This window comes from Rattus rattus, chromosome 7 (assembly GCF_011064425.1).
Source record: "Rattus rattus isolate New Zealand chromosome 7, Rrattus_CSIRO_v1, whole genome shotgun sequence".
Classification (NCBI taxonomy): Eukaryota; Metazoa; Chordata; class Mammalia; order Rodentia; family Muridae; genus Rattus; species Rattus rattus.
This window is the reverse complement of record NC_046160.1, coordinates 28,572,533-28,594,025: the sequence shown is the minus strand read 5'-3', so window position 1 is coordinate 28,594,025 and position 21,493 is coordinate 28,572,533. Positions and strand designations below refer to the sequence as shown.

General features: G+C 42.6%; 1 protein-coding gene across 2 annotated transcripts in view; it reads right to left on the bottom strand.

Moving 5' to 3' along the window:
• Ldah (lipid droplet associated hydrolase) overlaps positions 1 to 21,493 on the bottom strand; it is a 77,659-nt gene that overhangs the window by 32,204 nt on the left and 23,962 nt on the right. For both annotated transcript variants that reach the window (XM_032909189.1, XM_032909190.1), the window contains one exon: positions 13,505 to 13,674. In XM_032909189.1, the coding sequence (XP_032765080.1) occupies positions 13,505 to 13,674 (170 nt within the window). The remainder of the gene's footprint in view (positions 1 to 13,504; positions 13,675 to 21,493) is intronic.

Here is a 21,493-nt window from a genome sequence, read left to right as displayed (position 1 = left end):
AGTTTCAGGGCCTCATTCTACACTGTGAAGAAATGGCAAAGGAGCAAAAGACAGTGAGGGAGCTCTGATCGTAACAGATAAAGATAAATAAAACACAGAAAAGTGAATTTGGAGTGGAGACAATTTGAGACAAAGCTCTAAAAGTCTGTTTTCTTGAGATCCATGAAATGAAAGATACTACAAAAGGAACAAAGAAATTCCTCAGAATCCACTAGCATGAATGCTGAAATCAAAAGCTTCATTAGATGGACCAGAAGATAAAGCCGAGGGGAGTGATTTCTCTTCATATAGAGCTAAAGAGCAGACGGATGGGCATAAGATAAACAAAGGGAATCTTGTCTGGAAGTAGAACATGAACAACAAGAAATCAAGGAGACAGAACTCAGTGTGTGAGTGCCAGTGCCCTCGGTAAGAGGAGTACCTAGTCCACATGACTACCTTCGCAAGATGCAACCCTGGGAGGAGGTGAAGAATCTAAACTTCCTACAGAAAACTCTAACTGTCCAAGAGAACCAGAGGTCCACACTGTAGCGTTCATTTCACAGACAGGCACGGGTACCTCAAGCCAAACAACAGCCACCAATGGCATAGGTGGGGCCAGGGCGGTGGACTCCCGCTACACAACCTCCCAGCCAAGACCTATTTGAAAATCAGGGAAAATACTGTTTAGAAGTCTCCCCCAAAACAGTACAGAGGACAGTCAAAGGGGGAAATCCAGGAAAAGGGGAAACAGAGAGAAGAGTGCCAAGGAGTTGAAGTTTCCAGAAATCGTGTGGGGCTCACAGAACAAAAGGTAGAAGGTAAGCATGAGGTCCCCTAGGCTTCCAACAGCCTGCCACCAGGCTCTGGTCTTCCACTCAGCCGTCAGTGGTCTTTCTTGAAACCTGACAATCTTGTTTCTTCCCTGTGCACTACAAGGAAGCTGGTCTCAAGGCGGCCATATACTACTCTTGTGAGACCCCTCACTGGGTGCCTCCTGGGCTTTTTCCACTTCAGGGGCTGTTGTGTGGTCTCCGTTGTGTGTTGCTCACAGATTTTCCATACAAGCAAGAAGGGAGCACAGACAAATGCCACAGCACTGCAACTGTGGCAGAGGCCTCTTCCGTCCCCAGAGACCACGTTTGCATTTCTCATCCCCATGAACAGCTACGGAAAGAAACATCTGGATGGAATAAACAACAGAAGGCAGCTTCATGGGGTTCTGCTCATCTGTTTTGGTCTCTTCCTCTTCATCTCTGCCCCGACAGTTATGCTCACCCACTGAGGACCCACAAGCTGAGCATCTTTGGAGCATCGCATGGGGCAAGGAGCAGGTTGTACTTCTTTACATCTACAGCCATCGCACTGCAAAGGAATCCACGAGTAATGGACTCTGCCTTACCATAGGCTGCTCACTCTCCCGGGGTCCTTTACTGTTACTCTGAATCTCATGGCAGAGTGAGATTTGAATATGGACACTATTTTTCCAAGGCTGTATTAACTCAGCAGAATGAATGATGCTAATCTCTACTTGTGATATTTTAGGACTTTAAAGGTCAGCGTACCTCCCAACCATTCTGGTTATCTGGAGTCATTGCTAGTACAACCGTATAAAGTAGCAGAGGAGATTCTAAGAGCAGGCTAGACAGGGCAGAGGGGAAGAGTGGCAGGGTGAGGAGCTGGGGAGGCTGCTGTTACCAAAGATGCTGATGCTTTGGGCCATGGCTGGGCTGAGAGACGGGGTTTTCTGCAGAGAAACCATGCAGTAGTCTCATTATTTTACTTTGTTCTTTATTCTTAATCTGCTGCTACCTGACAAATTACTAAAGCTTTTGTAGATTAAAGTGATATACATGTTATATCTGTGTGTCGGTCAGGAGTTCGTGGGGCTTAGCTGGGTCCTCTGCCTATGACCTGTCAGGCTGCAATCAAGGTGTCAGCTGGGACTGGGACCTCACGTGAGGCTTGACTGGGACAGGGTCACTGCTGCCAACAGGAGTCCCCTGCAGTGTAGGGCCAATGGCTCTGGCTTTTGTTGGCTGTTGGCTCAAGGTGCTTTTAGCTTCCAGAAGCTACTGTAATCTCTTGTAAGCAGGACAGCTAAAAGCATGGCAGTTGGCTTTTCCAGTTAGAGGGACAAACTTCAGCAGGACAGGTCTGTAAACCTTAAGTATGGAAGCCACACAGCCCCTCCCAGTTATTGTATTTTGTTGCTTAGCACTGTAAGCATGGAGGAGACTATATACAAATGCAGACATACGACGTGGCTACTGTGGGGGACACCCAGAGTCTGCTCACCATATTCCTGGTCACTTTCCTCTTCCTTTCTCAGTATTTTGTACAAAAGTTGGTACTGTGTAAATTCCATCTTTAGCTAGTCTGCGGCTACAATATTATTCAGTTCAATCTTGTAGGAGTTAAACTATAGTTGCTCCTTTACAGAGGCCCCGCTGATCTCTCTTCCTGACAACAGGACAGATGTTTTCTGGATCAAGGCAGGTATCAGAGTTCTTGCATGAAGAGAAGAAATTAGTGGAACTTAGGAACTATTGACAAAGTTACCCAGCAGAACTGCCGACATGGTGACTGTCACATATGTACTTTAATTTAATTCAATTAGGAAAAGGAAGGAAGACGTGTCTTTCTTTGGGGATATATAGGAAATGTAAGGCCCTACCCTCAAGCTTGCAGAGGTACAAAGACGAAAAAGGGGTCAGCATCTTTTCTTATGCTTGTAACAGAATTAGACCCAAGCTATAAGCCAAACTGAAAAGCTGACAGGAAATATGTATGTTTCTGTTTTTGTTATAATGAATGATATATCTACACACGAGTATTTCCTGAATCTCTGAGAATATTTTCTTAATACCCCAATTCCAAAGGAACAGATTAATAAAGTTAGAGGTTTGATCACCCTTTACAGAAACTACTTCCCCCCAATAATATGGGGTCACTATAGAAAACAGTGAAGACAAGGGACTCATCACTCCAGTAAGAACAACCATAAGCCACCTGGGGCCTCTGTGTTAAGAATGGAAACTGTATGCAGAAGACACACGCCCTGGGTTCTGGAATATCAGTGGCTGTTCATCTGATAACTGCAGCACTTCAGTCACTGGACACTGGCGGTACTAGTGATCCCACAGACACTAACTGGTTAAGTCCCACGTCACACTGCATCTTCACAGTTGTTACACTTTTCAGCCCATTATCTGTCGCTATCCTTTGCATTTTTATCTTGAGCTTGGATTTCCTTTTATGGATTTCTAGAAACCCTTTATAATCTGACGCCAGTTAATGTGCTACACAGTAACGTTGTGGGTTCAAATCCTAGCACTGATCTTCACTGGCTGCTTGGATCTGAGTTAATTATCAATGTTCTTCCAAGTCTCCATTTCCTCCCCCATGAACAGGATTAATAAAAGCCTCTTTAAGTTGCTGAAAGGATTAAAGAACATTCCTCATTATGATATAACGACCATGGTAATGAGACTTAATAAAAACATCACTTGTGGGGTTGGGATTTAGCTCAGTGGTAGAGCGCTTGCCTAGCAAGCAAGGCCCTGGGTTGGGTCCCCAGCTCAAAAAAAAAAAAAAAAAAAAAAAAAAAGTAAAACATCACTTGTAAATAGCCACAGGAACTGCATATTTGAAACAAAATCTATATTCTAAAAGTAAGGATGCTAAAGGAGTCCAAGTTTCCTTTTATTTCTCTATTAAATAAAAATACACAGGAGGGTACTACAGTATTTTCTTGGTTCTAAGCACAGGGGTAAGGTTTATGTTAGCTTGCTTGCTTGCTTGCTTTCTTCCTTTCTGTCTTTCTTTCTTTTTCTTTCTTTCTTCCTTTCCTTGTGTCTGTGCGAACGCACGTGTCACAGGGCACACGTGCAGGTCAGAGCACAGCTTGTGGGAGTCCTCTCCTTCTATCACATGGCTTCCAGAAATAGGGCTTACACTGTCAGTCTTGGCAGCAAGCTTTTGCTCCCTGAGCCATCTCGCTGGCCCAAGTTAATTATCTTTAAAGTAGCAGGCAAGCCAGTAACTCTTAACCACAGCCCTCTGCAGAATGCTTCCCCCCAGCCAGATTTGTTTTGTTTTAGGAGACCACTTGCCGCACTAGAAAACAGTCAGTGGTGCAGTGGGTGAAGTCCCTCTGGATGCTTCCTTATGGCTGGGTACTTTGCTTTTAAAACTGTTTTTCTTGCCTTCCTGAAATTTGAAAATACCTTTTATAATTAGAAAATAAATTTTAAAAAGGAATACTGTGAAAAGAAATTCTGCATACAAAGAAAATCAAAACGTGGATTGTAACTGATGTATCAAGGGATCACTACTAATTCTTGTAGGCGTGATATTACCCAATGATGTGGGGGCTTTGAGAACCTATGTCATTTCCTAAGCAACACGATGAAATAGACGTAAGGGTGAACACCTATACTGTGCTCTACTCAGATACTCATGGAAACGGTGAGGAGAAAACAGCCAATCGTTAGGAGCTACACAACTATGGATGATGGGTTCTTGTAGATTCATTACATAGTTATTTTAGCTCTGAAAATCTCAAGTATCTTAATTTTTATAACTAGGATTTTTTTTAATTTTGAAAAAAATGTCATGATAAAAATGTAAAATTATAAATGATTTTTTTTATTTATTCCTTGTCCTCTACGATAGCATATATTGCTATTTGGCTGAGATGGTTTGCTGCTAAATATGCTTACTTTTTCTTTAATTTATTTTTTATTTTGTTTTGAAACAGGGTCTCAATCTACAGCTCAGGCTGCCTGGTACTCACTGTGTCAGTCTCGAACTCGCACTAATCCTGTTGCCTTGGTGAACTAGTGTCCTCAGCTGTGGTAATGAAGTGACCCATCTGTTACAGGTGAAAGCATTACCTTTGTGTGAGGAAGGAGATTATTAGCCATCGGCTAAGTGGATTCAAGGACTGTAAAGGTGCATTCAGACTATACCTGCAATCTCAGTACTCAGGGTGCTGAGGCAGGAGAACTCATGTTGGCTTGAGGCCAAGCTGGGCTGCAGAGTGAGTTCCAGGCAGCCTGGACTTTACACCCTCTCAGCGAAACATATGGTAAATAAATGTAGAGGGAAAGGGAAACATAAACTTTTGTTAATTGCTAATTTTACTTTTGTATTATGAAACATTTTTAAAAAACTTTAAAGGTAAAATTTAAGGTAGTTGATATTTTCGGAAATAAAAATAATTCCTTCTGGACCAGGAAGCCGTATCACCAAAACTTAACAAACACAAGTGGCTTGGCCAGCAGCCAGTTCACCTGCCCTCTGTCTTTTAAATGCATCTCACCAAGAGCTGGCCGGGTCGGGGAGGCCGTCTACAGCTGGCAGTGCATCCCTAGATCTGCGGTGCAGTGCTCAGAAGCCCTCAGATGAAACCTGTTAGATAAAACGCAGTGCTGACATGCATGAGGAATGTTCTATTATAAACCCGTTTTCACTTTCTCGCAGCTTTCCAAAAAATTAGCCTTTTGTGGTGAAATTTTCCATGCTTAGTTTCAGCCCAAAGGTGATTTTTTTTGCAAAGTTCGAGAAAAATATATTAAATAGTTTTTGAGTTATGAAAAGACGAAAGAAAAAAAAAGACCACATAAATTTTCCACTTTGAAAGCAGTTTCAGGATTTGCAAAAATATTCAGATAGCTAACAATGGTTGAGGTTGAAAAGTTGAAATTTTCCATGTGTCCAGTAGTTTGGGAGATTCGGAGAATATGCGTATACACATATCCAGGCACACAAAATAAATTAGGATATAAAGACTGTTCATGGCTGTTCCCCGAGGATCCACACACCACGACTCACTAGTGGTCACATGACAGATGACTGTGCATTGTTTCTGTAGAATTCAGTGTCCTACACTGTACTGTCACATATGCCCCAGCTCAATTCTATAAGTCTGAGGCTGTTTTAAGTTCAATTTTTGCCCTTAGCTATGCCTCCATGCTAACTTCTTTTACTCTTTGCTTCCACAACTCCAATTCTCTCTAAACTCACTGCGAAGTAAACGTTCACTTACTTCCTATTAAAACTTCCCTATGTGCTTGAAGAACTCGAGGGCTGAAGAAACAACAGTTCATTTAGGTCGAAGGAGCTGGAGAGATGGTGCAGTGGTTAAGAGCTCGGGCTGCTCTTGCAGAGGCTTGGTATTTGATTTCCAGCACATGTGGCACTGTGATGTAGTCTCAGGGGATCCAACAACCTCTTCTGGCCCCCCCTGGCACTGCGTGCATGTGATACACAAATACACACCCAGGCAAAACACCCATACACATAAAAATAAAAATGGGGAAGTAAAAGAAAATGTTCTCTCAACCAGTTCTTCACTTCCTATATTGAATTTTTCTCCCCATAGGTCAGCTTCTAGATTAATATCTGTCACTCGACATTCTGCAGCTTCTGTGTCTTATTTCACTAACAATGTAGTCTCCATGGTAACCCCCAAATGCTAATTCCAGTAAAGTGATGCTTCCCACCTCTTAACCTCATTAACCAGCTGTTAGCTTACTTCAGCTCTGAGTAGAGCTCAGGGCTCTGCAGGTGAGGAATTCAAATGGGGCTCCGCTGGGTGGCCGTGTGGCTCCTTGTATCTGCTGGGGTCACTGATAGTGCTCAGGGGTCTAGGAGGGCTGCTCTGCTGAGTGTCTCAGGCCCCTCTCATGTGGCCAGCCAGGGAATGCCAGAGCGGCCAGAGCATTTGTGTGGCAGCTGCCCACTGACATGGAGGCCTGGACTTGGAGGTGCCAGAACCTCGGCTCCAGGTCTCTGCAGTGATTTGCTGAAAGCAGCTCCAGTGCACAGCCTCGGTGGCGAAGGGGAAAGGAAACTTCCTCTCTTGAGGAATGAATGACAGGGACCCAGACTTCTCGGTCCTGCATCTCCCTGCACCTTTCCTGACCTTCTCTCTTCTCTCAGCTTCTGTGCTATACGGGTCTGGATGAATGGTTTTCAGAACTTTAACTCACAATTAGATATACATTCCAGAATGTAATCGGAGATAGAAGCATACATTTATAAAATGAGAAACAAATGTCTCAGGATAAATACCTTTATTACAATATAAATATGCGCAGTTCTGTTTTTTATAAAGTGCTGTTTTGTCTTTCACAAATGCATCTCCCCTCTTGGGAGAAGAGTAGACGTCCCAGCTTTATGGACCAACGCTGGTCACATGACTTGCAGTAGACTGAGAGGAATAGTGTGCCCTTCAGAAGGAGACTGAAATGCAGCTCACCCCCCTTCTACCCTCTCCACGAAGCCAGAATACATCAGATAGAGGCTACACCATCAGTTTGGATTTCGGAGTAAGACTATTCACAGAGAGCCCATAGGGACAGCCTATGTTCAAGAGGACTTGTATTACAAGCAAGAAACAAGCCTTTTGCTTAGGCTTGTGCCTTGGGCCTGCACAACTGTGGCACAATCTAGACTCTTCTCCATCCACTCTGGCAATCCACTCTAATGACTGAGGATGCACCAAGGGGCTGTGGGTGATAGTCTGGGGGGGGGGTGGCATTTGTATTTTCTGCATCTTCCACTCTTCTTTTACAGCAAATGAAACAATTCCTCTGGGATCCGCCCATCTTTCCCTCTTTGTTTTAATTTCAGGGAGAGTTACTATTCTGTATGCTGCGTTCATCATTGCTCATGTAGCCTAGCAAACACGCCTATCACTTGGTTGTTTGCTTTTTACTGTACCTTAGTCTTTCTGCTTCCTTTTCTTCAGTGAGAACTGAGTTTGTCAGATGTCTGACATCATCACCCATGATCCTTCAGTGGCTTCTAGCTAACCTACCTGCTGTCTATCCCCCACGATTCTGAGTTCTTTTTAGATGTATCGCACTGCAAGCCAACTGAACAATTTACCTGCTATTAGTTTCTCAGGGGCCCAGTAACAAAAAAATATTTTTTCTTCTTTCTCTCATAGTGTTTCGAAGGCAAAGTGAGTCCCACTTTCTATCTCATGGAACATGTACTTCTAGAGGCCTGTTCAAACATTCCAGCTGCGAAGAAGTGCTCTGTTCAAAAATTCCTGCCAACAGGGCTGTTTTTCATCTTGAGAGCTGGAAGAAGGTCCTTCCCTCAACACGGCCAGAACCTCTCAGCTCTTCCCTCCTTTGCTTTCACTTCTTATCTCTAGATCTAGGGACAGGGCTCTGGCCACAGCGGCTGCAACACGTTAATCATCTCCTTTCCCCTCCCTGATGGCCAGCCCGACTACTGAACAGGCCGCAGCACTGAGGCAGGTACTTCTCCCTGCTCGCCTGACTTGGATGGGCCAGGAAGGCACCACGGGGTAGGGCTGTTCATCACAGACCGCCTCGATAACTGCACGGTTGGCGGAATGTCTGGATTTATTTTGTCCTAATATGGAGGAGATTACTCCGGAATCGACACGACTTGCCATTCTTACTCTCAAAGTTTTTCAAGCTACTCAGCTGCAGTTGTACAGTTTACATCTAAAATTCGGAATATCTGAAATACTTCATGAAACCTGAGCCCAGTGTATTGGCTCACCCCATGATCAACCCTGGAGAGGCTTAAGCAGGAGGACTGCCTGGGCTATGTAAGCTCAAGGCTAGCAAGTCAGACCCTGTCAAAACAAAAATCAAAACACCCAGAAAAGAAAAACAAAAAGAAACGAGGGGTAAAAGGCTCTGAGCTGCAACAGTGACCACACTTTATTTTACCATTTTTTCCTCTGGTATCTTTATGGAGACACTGTTCATCTTTCTGACACATGGTGAGACATGGCCATCAGTTCCTTCTGCCCATAGCAGGCAGCAGCAATGTGTCTGAAGAAGAGAAATGGTCCCTAACACCCAAGGAGGAGACAGAAACCCGTAAAATGGACAGACAGAACACATTCTTAAAAACAATGAAAATGGCTTGGTTCCTTAAGAATTTTCAGAATACAGGCAAGTGTCTTGGCCACATTTCATCCCAACACAGCACCGCCAGGAAAATAGATGCCATCACTGCCCTGAAAGTATAGAAGTCCCCTCTGGCCCACAGACCTTGCTGAAGAAAGCTAAGTAGACAACAGGTCTGGGGCAAGGCTTCGCAGCACTGGACAAGCAGGCTGCTCACACGGAGTCTAAGCTATCTGGGAGCCAGGAAAGGAGGACACTTCTGTGTCTGAAACAGCAAGCTCTCTGGTACTGTGCACGTTCCCTAGGGAACACCAAATAACACAGATTTAGGATCTGCTATCTCTGAGAACATCCCCAAGCGCCAACTTAATACCTAAAGGAAAATAAAAAGTAAAATTCCTTGAAATTGCCACATGATTCAGTCCACAGCCCAGGTTAAGTTCTAACCTTGGCTATGGAGGACTTCATCAGACGGCACCTTCTTACTGCGCAGAGGGCGGATGCCGAGAAAGCAGGTTCTGCATGAGAGGGGAAGACGGCCACCTTTCTGTTTACATGCCAACCACTGCATCTTACTCTTAATTGCTACAGCAGCGGTTCTCAAACTGTGGGGTGCAACTCCATTGGGGATTAAAGGACCTTTCACAGGGGTTGCCTAAGACCATCAGAAAACAGATATTTATATTATGACTCATAACAACAGCAAAATTACAGTCAATGAAGTAGCAGTGAAAACAATTTTGTGGTTGGTGTCACCATAACACAAGGAACTGTATTAAAGGTCCAGCATTCGGAAGGTTGAGAGTCATCTGCAGAGTCTCCAACCCCTTTAGCTGCCCATAAATGCAGACACGCACACTGTCGGCACACACCATAATCTATCACCCAAAGGCTGAAGGGCATTCTTAGACCCTCTTTATAAACATGGCTAACAGAAGTGCATTCCACTTTAAGATTCAGCCCTGGATGAGGCCGAATCCTGACAGGGTCCCTTTCTCTTAATCCTTATATATAAAAGGAATGGTGATCCTATGGCTCTAAAGACAACTGCAAGTCAGGGCGGTTACTACTTCTCAGTTTCCAAATTAGCTTTTCTAAAGGAAAAAAAAAATCCCTATTCTGGACACCACTTTCAAAGTATCTGACAAGCTTCTATTTCTATATTTTTATATATCAACCTAGACTAAAGAGAGAAACAAAAAAATTAATTTCACATTTTAAAAGAGGCACTTATTTTGCACTGTATTGAGCTACAGGTCAGACAATATATCCTGCATTATACAATAAGTCTCTTAAATGATGTAAGAACAAAGTTGTCAAAAATTATACAAAAATATTGCAAAGTGCTGAACCAAACGAAAACCAAACAAACCGGCTACCAAACTGCAAATATGCCCTCAAAGTCTTAGGGGAGTCAAAAGTTCCAGTAAAAATAACAGAAGAGATGGGAACACAAGTTTCTTATTATCACACTTCATATGTTATAAAACATAACAGCTAACTTATTTTTGGCAAAATGATTAGGGATTGCAACACTCTGGCTTCCACAACTTAGTTGATTGTCAAATGCATCTTAAATGGAGTGTTTCATGTTAACTTCAGGCAGGCAGGCCGTGTGCTGTCTTAGAGACACTGAGATTTCAGCGCCTCAGCATGGATCGCACCAGCAGTTATTAACTGGCCCAGGTGTTTAGTGGTCGAGGCAGGCAGGATGTTGTGGTGGAGAATTTCAACAATGTAGATAATTGAAACCAGATACAGCTTATTTTTTAAAAAAGATTTATTTGTATGAGTGTTATGTATGCCTGCATGCCTGTATGTATGCCTGTATGTATGCCTGGATGTATGTATGTATGCCTGTATGTATGTATGTATGTATGTATGTATGTATGTATGTATGTATGTACACCATGCACATGCCTGGTGCCTGAAAACGTTAGAAGAAGGTGTCAGATTCCCTGGAACTAGAGTTACAAATGGCTGGGAGCTACTATGCAGGTTCTGGGAATTGAACCCAGGTCCTCTGTAAGAGCACAATTAGTGCTAACTGTGGAACCATCTCCAGCCCCACATAAAAGCTTTGAGAAATGAAAACACAAAATTGTACAGACAGCACCTTTACCTCTCTCCCTAAAGGTGCCTTTCATGTACACTCACACACATTAGTTTTTAGTATTCCACTTGTGTCTGTGTGTCTTCTCTCTGTATGTGATATATGCATGTGTGTATAAGGTCATGTAAATGTGTGTACGCATGCGTGTGCATGTACATGTGAAGGCAAAGGTTGATGCTGGGTGCCTCTCTCAAGTGTGCTCCTAGTTTTTGAGACACTCTCAGGGAGCCTGGAGCTCAAGAGTTCCTGAGGATGGCAGGCTCACACACTCCAGGGATCTACCCTCTCTGCTCCCTCAGAACTGGGTTTACACCTGGCCTTTACATAGGTGCTGGAGATCCACACTCGTGTCCTCATGCTGTGACACATCGTGCAGAGCCATCTCTCCAGCACCATTCAAGAAGAGGAACGGTTTCACAGCTCTCTGAAACTCTGAATCATAGTATGTCTTCACAAACGGACTGTGCTAAGCTTGTTCCTCCCTCCCCCTCCCCTTTTTCCTTTTCTTCCCTCTTTCCATCCTTTCCAACCTCAGTCCAAGTGTTCACAGGAGACTACAACCCTGGGAAGACGCACAGTTATGATTTTGTCAAAGACTCTGCAGTCTGGGACCTGGTTAAGCTGTGATCAGATTTCTAACCAGAAATTGGTAGTAAATACAAACAGTTTAACAATACTGGTCTGGGGCAGTTTAACAATATTGGTCTGGGGCAGTAAGTAACCAATACAGCAGTTAACCTAATGACTGAAATGACAATAGTAGATACTTGCTTAGAACTTTAAAATCCCAGGCTACACTCTTAATATTTTACATAGGTCCTCACAAAATCCTTGAAGAACACATGAATTATTTCCAATTTGCTGATGGAAACACTGAGATCGAGACTCAATGACTTGTCCAAGTTTACACTAATGGAAATGTCAAAAAATGATTTGAGCCTAAGTGAGTACTAGAGACAGAGCTCACAGTTACTGTGGGAAGAGAGGTGCTCACACACAGGCTGGGGGGTGGGAAATGACAGCCACATATAGTGTGAGAGGAATTTCAAGGACAGAAAAGAGATTGTAAGTGACGCCAAGGCTAACATCAAAAGCAAAGCTGCTTTCTGAATAAAAGGCCCTATCTAGGGCAGGATACAACTGAGTGCAAGTATCATCTTCAATTTATTGAATTCACACTTAGACATAAAAATATATTTCCTTATATCCAAAAGGAGAAAATTAAAACCCATTTGGTATTAAAAACAGTCGGGGAGTCTATAGTTCTATTCTTTCCAAGTGCTGGTTTAAGCACCGAATGAAGCAAGCTGGCAAGAAAGGAGGCAAATTCCTAGTGGGATCCAAGACCCCGCTGGAGATATTTTATCACACGGACTGGAAATATTCATGGACAGGGATGCTGTGAAGGGATCCCGTCCTCTTGCTTAGTTGTCTCATCCACAAGACTCCAGGCCCTCTGCTAAAAAACATCCTGTATCCTCACGGGGTTCCTCAAGATAACCCAACAACGGTTTTATACGCACACATGACAAATGAAGAAATAACTTGCAAACTGTAGCCACTCACCGGGTCTGTTCATGATACATGTGAGCTAAAGCGCACCTTTATGTAAAGGCTCTCACACAGTCCACTCTTTAAGTTGGAATCTGTGACTTCAGTGCCTCAATCTACAGTACAGGGCTGCACTTAAGAACCAGTTAGCCCACTGATAGAATGCTTGCTTTAGGCCCTAGTTTTATCCCCAGGATCACAACGAACAAAAAGACAAAGACAGCAAGCATCTGTGAATGAAAGGATATATATGTATCTGCACACTACAAAACAGAAAAGAATCTAAACTCCAAATGATGAGGGTACATCATTTTGCTTCTTAAAAAAGACAGGAATATTTTCTTACTTAAGTTTTTGGAGAGTTACTGTTTTTGTTTTATAGTATGGGTGATTTGTCTGCACATATAGCTGTGTATCTTCTGCATGCAGTCCCTGTGGAGGCCAGAGAGGACCCAGAATCCTGAACTGTGGCTATAGACTGTTGAGAACCACCTCCTCAGAATCAGACTTGTTGGATCCTCCAGACGAGCAGTTGGTGCTCTGAGCCAACGAGCCACCTCCCTAGCCTATGAATCTTTTCAGAACAGTCTTCCCATAATGACAGAGGCTTCCCATGCCACTCTCAGTAACTGTTCTTAAACACTTCTTCACAAAAGACAGTAGGTTAAACATGACCTCAGAACTCCAAGACATTCATTTAGCAAACATCTTTCCCACCATTATTCACTGGAACATCATGGGAATTTCTTCCTATCTATCTATCTATCTATCTATCTATCTATCTATCTATCTATCTATCTATCTATCTATCTATTTTTTTATGGGAATTTCTTAAACACATCTTTGGTACTAAAGAGATAAGGATAAAGATAGATACCATGCACCCTTTCCCGTGCTTTCCAAAAAACCTAATACACAATCAGGCACCCACAGTCACCTTCTAAGGCATACGTACCGGCAGCTCCGGGGCACGGTTCATCACGTGAAGAGCTATATAGCTGCCTACGGAATGGCCAATGAATATAAGCTTCACATCCTTTGGCACGTGAGCTCTCAGAAAAGCTATTTTGTGCTCTATTTGACCATTCAGACCATAGATGTCCTCAATTTCTTGAGCATTTGGTTCTAGAAGCAAAAGTATGAACACGCTGTAATAAGTAAGCAAGCTTATTAAAGTAGATAAAGTATCTACAGAAAATGCTGAACTTAAAGCAGTAACGCAGGGTGAAGTACTCACCCTTTGTCACAAGCCTAGAGTACGCTAGCTACAGTACCAGGCACTTACGTTACAGTCATCCACCCTTACCACAGAGCTGGAAAAGAAGGATTATCTGAGACATCTCAACTCACAGACAGTATGTTTGAGACTGACAGCTACAGACCTGTGAAATAGAGGAGGTGAGACTCAAATGAAGGTCTGTTCTCAAAGCCCACGGATTTTCAACTAGTCCATGGACTACTGTTAGTTTAGGCCAGGAGTTCTCTGAACGATCATGTAACAGAATACTTGGGACAGTCTGTTGGAATAGATAGCTGGGCCCTGACACCAGAGTCTCTGACACAGTAGGTCTGGGTAGAGGTCCAAGAATTTCCTAAGTTTCTAGGAGATACACACATGCTGATTCTCAGACTACACCCTAGGGACCACTGGGTTAAGCTTATATTCAGTGAACTAAGAAACACATGATACCGCCTACGTTAACAATCTGTTTATATTTACAAAAACTTAGACTTAAGTAGAAATCTAAATGTTAACTCATACAGTCATGACTTGAAATAGCCTTTCTTTTCTGTCCTAACTCTTTTTCTAGAGTTTTCAAGACCTAATTAAAAGCTACATTTGCTTAACCCCACTGACCCAGAAAGACAAACATGGCATGTAGCTACTTACAAGCAGATATTAGCCGTTAAGTAAACAATAAACATGTTACAGCCCACAGGGGAATTCTAGTGGGGACACACGAGTCTCCCTGGGAAGGGGAAATAGAATAGATTCTGCAGGTGGACTCGGGGTAAGTGGGGATGGGAACAAGAGGGATCAAATGGCATGGGAAGGGTGGAGTGAAAGGACGGGGAGAGATGACCGGAAGGGGAGGGCATTGGTGGGTGATGTGAAAACTTGGTGCAGTGGAAACTCCTGGCATCTATAAGAGTGCCCCTAGTAAGGACTCCTAGTGATGAGGATACAGAACCTGAACGGTCCATCTTCTGCAACCTGGCAAGGTTTCCAGTGGTGTGAATGGATCAACAACCCAGCCACCTTCCACCTACAACCTGTCCTGTATGCAAGATGTGCTGGGATGAGGGTGACAGAGAACTTGTGGCCAATCAATGGCTGGTCTAATTTGAGGCCCATGCCACCAGGAGGAACCCATGCCTGACACTACCTGGATGACCAGGGACCTAGGGTAGAACCAAACCCAACTGGAGAAAAAGAAAGGAAGGAAGAAAAAAAAAGAGAAAAGAAAGAAAAAAAGTATGTTCTGATATATCCATAGATCAGTGTCTAGTCCAGTCATCATAAGAAAGACCACGTCTGGCAGCTGTTGGGAGCCAGTGCTGAGATCCACAGCGAAGATTAGGTGAAGGGAGAGCCCAGGTTGGAGGTCTCATCTGGTCAGTCCCCTCAAAGCTCAGGGAACCCCTGAGGAAAAGGAGAGGAGGAATTGTGGGAGCCTGAGTAGTGGAAGACATGGAGCGAGCATGGCAGGCAGAATCAACTAAGGGGGCTCAAGGGGGCTCACAGTAACTTAAGTGGCAGTCATGGAGCCTAAGTGGGTCTGAGTTAGATCCTTTGCAATATATGTTATGGTCGTTGGCTTGGGTTTTAAGGGGAACTCCTGACAGTGGAACTGGGAGTGTCTCTGACTCGTTGGCCTGCTCTTAGGATCCTTTCCTCCTACTGGTTTGCCTGTCTAGCCTTGATGTTAGAGGCTTTGTGCCTAGTCTTATGTAGTATCTTATGTGTTCAGCTGATGACCCTGAGAGACCTACTCTTTTGTGGGAGAGATGCAATGGGGGAGTGAACCTGGGGTAGAGGGGGAATAGGGGAGGGCAGAGAAGAGTGAAAGGAAGAGAAGTTGCAGTAGGGATGTGTTGTATCAAAGAATTAAAAAACAAACAACAAAACTACACTTGCCTTCAAGAAGATTATAGCCCAGAAAGAGGATAAATAGATTTTATTTATTTTGCCTATGTTCATGTGTATGTGGGTGTGCATGTTAACGTGTACGTGGGTATAATTGTGAAGCCCTTAAGTATCTCAGAAAGGCAGTGGTCATCTGTACTTAGAGAGGTGTTATTATAGCTCTTTCCAATTGATTCTCGAGAAATACTACAAGACCACCACCACAGATGTAAACATTTAGTTACATATTTGAAATTGGGCATAAGTCTATATATACCTTCCTCTATATGTATAGTTAGCTACAGATTAAACATTAAGCGTATAAGTTTAACTATGCATTTTCACACAAACACTATTTACAAGTCTTTGATGACCATAAGACTAGAATTTAGTGCTGTGGCACTGGGTGTGCACATCGTAGCCCTTTACCTTTCACACAGTCATTTTCACTTGTGAATGTGACTTTTCCATCTTGCCCCTTACTCAATAAGGATATCCTAATAATAATTTTAACCTAATAGCTTACAAGAAGAAATAAAAGGCTGAAATCAGAACTTCATATTTGAAATTCTTTGATCAAGATGGGTGTATCATTTATTCCTTAGATGGACCTTTAAAAACAATGTTTACCATACACGTATATTATAATAAAAAAATCTAAAAAGTCATGAAAAATTCACAAAAGTAGAACCAGAGGTTAAATGTGAAAAATCTTTTTATGTATTATTTTATTTGTAATATTAAAAAGAGTCTAGCAATGCTAGCCATCATTTAATAATAGAACTTGAACTGTTAAATAAGTGTAAATATTGAACTTAATGTTTGGGAAAAAGGAGAACTTTTGACATGTGGTCCCCAGGTATCTTGCTTCTATTTTACAGAAAAAAAGTCACTTCATTGTTACTCAAATGGGACATAGAAAGCCCAAAGGACTTTGTGGGTTCATGCTAAAGATCAGAGAAGCAGCTGGGTGAGAACTGTGGCCCTCAAGTCTTTATGCTTCCTTCATTCAGGGGTCCAAATGACTTTCCTTTCCCTATTACCTCTAGGTTTGCTAAGATGAAAAGACACGCTCACAATTTGGGAGCGCACTTTGTTCCCAGCTCTCTCAGTGTTCTGCAAGCTCCTTGGATGTAATTGTTGGTGAGTTTGCCAGCTCTCAAAGTGACGAATACACTGAAGGGATGAGAGATGGGCATTTACACTTATTTACAAATGCTACCTAACTTAAAGACAAATACAAAACCTATGAACTTCAAGAATGTCTTAAAAATAATTTTAATTATTATTCTCAACAACCAAACAAGTTATGCTTTCCACTTGATGGGCATGAATGATCCACTAAGGGTTTCAACAGCACAAATGGAGGGATCAGGCAGGAAATGCAGGAAGAACAAAATGCTACAAACAGTAAACAAAGGCAAGATGCACAAAGTGTGATATTTGGAAATGGTGAGGAGTTTGAGGGAGAAATAGAACAAAGTAGTTAGAAAAGAAAGTTGTCACAAATTGAGCAGGACATGGGATGTTACACGAGGGCATGTATGTAGACTACACAGAAAGGAGCAGCATGCTTGGCTTGTGGGGTCCAGGATGGGTGCTACCATGCCAACAGCCCCCAATGCATCAGAGACTCCTAAATGCACTTAGAAAGATGTTGGGGTTTTCAGACACAATATCCAGATACTGATGAGCATGTAAGTCATTCTGAGCACCTCTTACTGGAAATGCTTGTCACCAGAACTGTCTGGATTTCAAGTCTCTGTCTGTCTACGATTTGAGGATATTTCCATTGAATGTACTTGCTCTCACGCAAAAATCTGCAATCTGAATGAGGCTCCTTAGTCCTCTTACCAGCCTCAGGACTGCAACAATGTGCTTGATTTCTAGGTTCTTCTCCAGCTCTGCACTTTAACTTGGAAACTTGCTTGAATTTCTAGTGGCCATGGGTACTGGCCTGACTGTCCCCACCGTTGGGAGCATCTTTCCTCAAAGTTCTTCTGCTATGCCCTTTCCTGGGAGAAGAGAAGTTTACAGAGCATATTCTCTCTCTCTCTCGGACTATTGGGTGTGGTTTTGTTTCTTTACAATTGCATGAGCCAGATTCATCATTTATGAAAGGCTATATACAAATTTAAGGTGATGTTCTCATCTGCTAAAGCTGAACCAGTGGAATCCTGGACTTGTGTTTTATATGTTTTGAACAAAAGACTTGAAGTAGTTGATAATAAATTTGCCACCAAGTAAGCTGTTTTAGTAAGTCAAAGCCAAAAAACATTTTAAACTCCCAATTTGTTAACATTTCGTCTCAGCTTTTCTTGAATCATCCCTTTGTGGTATCAGAGAACATCTGCTCTGTTGTTATATCCACTTTATGGTTCTGTCAATATGCTGCAACCAGAATATTATTTCCAACTGTTCATAATCTTAACACATGCTAATATGAAGCGAAACGTCTGCCAACCTTTGATGTGCTGCCATAGCTTGCTTTCAGTCATTACGTAGTTTTCAGACTATACCTTGCATGTCGGGCCACCTGTACTTAGGATCATAATCTCAGATGGGAAATGATGCAACTGTCCTGCTGCGCTAACCCACCTGCTATGACACTCGTAAGTGTGACCTCTACATCACCTCTACTAGGTCATGTAGGTTGCTAAGGCCAGGGCTACACTTGGCCTCATAGAACTTTTGGGATACTCAGGGTATAAATGGAAATAGTCATCTCAAAAGACAGAGATGGACATCTCTAGTTCCATTTAATTCTCCTGCAGCTCTACACACCATCACCTAGTCAGGGATCAGTAGTTAGTCCTCAGTGGTGATAAACAGCCTGCCCTTTTACCTGGCTACTTAGTATCTGCTGGCCCTCTGGGCTAATGCCTCTAGATGGCACTGTTCTCATTAGGTAGCAAAGGGCCCAGTGTAACTGCTAAGTCATTATTAACTCATTAGTAAGTACAGAAGCCAAGTACAGACTCCAAGCAATAAGCACCCAAGTAAAGTTATACATAAGCAAGCATCAATTTAAAACACAAATTAAATACATTCCCTAGAAATTCGGACTCACTTCTCACTGGTTTTGTGCACCAGTGCTTACTTGGTAGAGGAAAATCCACAGCGAAGGTATTGAAGATGTGGTCCTAGGACCAGCAGTATGAAGGCTTCTGGGAAGTTGTTAGAAATACAGATTCTCAGATGGTGTCCCACATCTACTGAATCAGTGACTCAAGGGCTGGCCATTATGTTAATAAACAACCTTGGTGCACGTCAGAGTTTGAGAGCCCTTATCCTGGCTGATCCTTTCCATCTGTTTTCAGTTTCAAAGTTGCTACTCAGATTGTGTTTATTTGCTTCTGATTTTAGTACAGCTTTGGAATGTTACTGTGACTGCTGTTGCTGCCGTAACTAAGAATTCTCACTATACTATACTATACTATACTATACTATATGATATATATATATATATATGTCTTTTTCTCCGTGGTAGGGATGTAGGAATAAGACATGATGGCTGCTCATGACTCAGAACTTTGAGCAAAGGGAATGGATAATAATTAGTTTTCAGTAAGGAGCCACCAGTCTCTTATATTTAAAGAGTTTCTTGTAGACAGCAGATAGTTGGATCTTATTTTTATCTACTCTGAGCGACTATCCTTTAAAGTATTCATATTCAAACCGATTACTAATACATTTAGATAAATGATCATATACAATTTAAAGTTTTTAATTTAATTTTAATTATGTGTATATATGAATGTCTATGTATAGCTATGTGCATATGAGGACAGGTGCCTGGGGAGACCAGAAAACTGTCCTGGATTACCTGGGGCAGGGTTAAAGGTGATTGTGAGCTGCCCAACTTGGGTCCTCTGCAAGCAAAGTCCTAACTGCTGAGCCTCCCTTTCCTCTCCACTACGTGTGCTCTGCTTTGATGCCTTGTTTGTTTTTTGCCTTTCTCTCTTCTACCTTTTTTGGTCTTAATTGAGTATATTTAATCATCCCATTCTCTCTCTTTTGGTCATGTCATGGTCATTATATGTCCTTAATTTTAAAAATTTATCCTCCTCCTCATCATTTTTAATGGTTGCCCTAGAATTTGCAGTACTTAATGTAAGCTGATATAAGTAATGACTTATCACTTTACCTTTAGTTTTGTTACATAACAATGATCTTAATTGCTCTCCTCCATCCTTTATGCCCGTGCCAACACTCATCCCACTCACCCATACGTTATCACCACTTACCAACTGAGCACTTATTTAGAATAAGGAACTTTAAAAATTTAAACTCTTAAAAATTTCTCCCTTGCTTTTCTTTTTTTATATTTTATTAGTGTGTGTGCACATGCGCACATGTGCATGCCCACAGAGGTCAGAGGAGGTGTTGGATCCTCTGGAAGCGGACACCCAGGTGGTTATGACCCAGTGGCTGTGGGTTCCAGGAACTGAGCTCGGTCTCTACAGAGCAGGAGGTCTTAACCGATCAGCCATCTCTGTAACCTATGCCTTTCTTTTCTTGTTACAGGTTTGAGTTTCCAGCTCCACTTAGCTTTTCTTGTAAGGTAAAATTAAAGCAAACGGTCTCCTCTGCTTTTGTCTAGAAACTCATTACTTTCTTTCCTTTACTTTCCAAGGATATGTTTATTAAACACAAAATTATAGGTTGATGATATTTTTCTTTCAAAACTAAGTATTTTACTTTATTCTCTTTGCATGTGACAAAGGGTTCTTGGAAATTTTATTGTTGTCCTTCAAGGGCTCTATTGATTTCCTGTAATTTCAATATGTGACACACAGGCAAAGAGTCTGAGTAGTTACCCTGCTCACTGTTCGCCAGGCATCTGAGTTTCATTATGTGAGTTAAGTGCTTCCTTTACTTTGGCTCCACTCCACCCCTCTCTCCATCTCTCCCCTCTCTTCTCCTCCACCCTCTCTCTCCACCTCTCCTCTCCATCCCCCTCTCCCTCCATCCTCTCCATCCTCTCCCCTCCTCTCCTCCTCTCTTCTCTCCCTCTCTCCTCTCCATCCCTTCCTCTCCTCTCTCTCTCCTCCCTCTCTCCTCTCCTCTCTCCTCTCCCCTCTCCTCTCTCTCTCTCCTCTCCTCTCCTCTCCCCTCTCCCTCTCTCTCTCTCTTCCCTCTCCTCCCTCTCCCTCCCCTCTCCCTCCTCTCCCCTCCTCTCTCCCCCTCCTCTCCTCTCCCTTCTCCTCTCCTCTCCCTCTCCCTCTTCTCTCTCCCTCCTCTCTCCCCTCCTCCTCTCCTTCTCCTCCTCTCCTCTCCTCTCCTCTCCTCTCCAACCCTCTTCTGTATTCTAATTATGTAGCTGTCTCGCCTTTGAAATTGTCCATAGTTCTTGGATATCCTGTTCTTTAAGAACACTATTTTTTTCTATTTGCATTTCTGTTAGGGAAGTTTTTACTGATCTATTTCCAATTTCACAGATCCTTTCCTTAGCTGCACTGGGCCTAGTGGCAAGCCCATGAAAGCCATTTGTTGCAGTATTTTCTAGTATTTTCTTTTTATTCTTTCTTTAAAAGTATCCAAACTATCAACTTGGATTACTATTCTTTTGTGGCATGTTACAGTTTTCATTAGAGTCTCAACATATTAATTGTCATAGTTATTTTAAATGCTCTATCTGATAAGCTTAACGTTGGCAATAGGCACATCTGAATTTGGTTATGGTTCACAACTTGTTGTTCAGTCTTACTGTTTTTCTCTTGCCTTTTACAAAGCCTTGTAACTTTTCTGACTAAAGTTGGACATGATGTACCAGTACTAGGAACTGAAGTGAATAAATAGATTCTTGGCATGCGG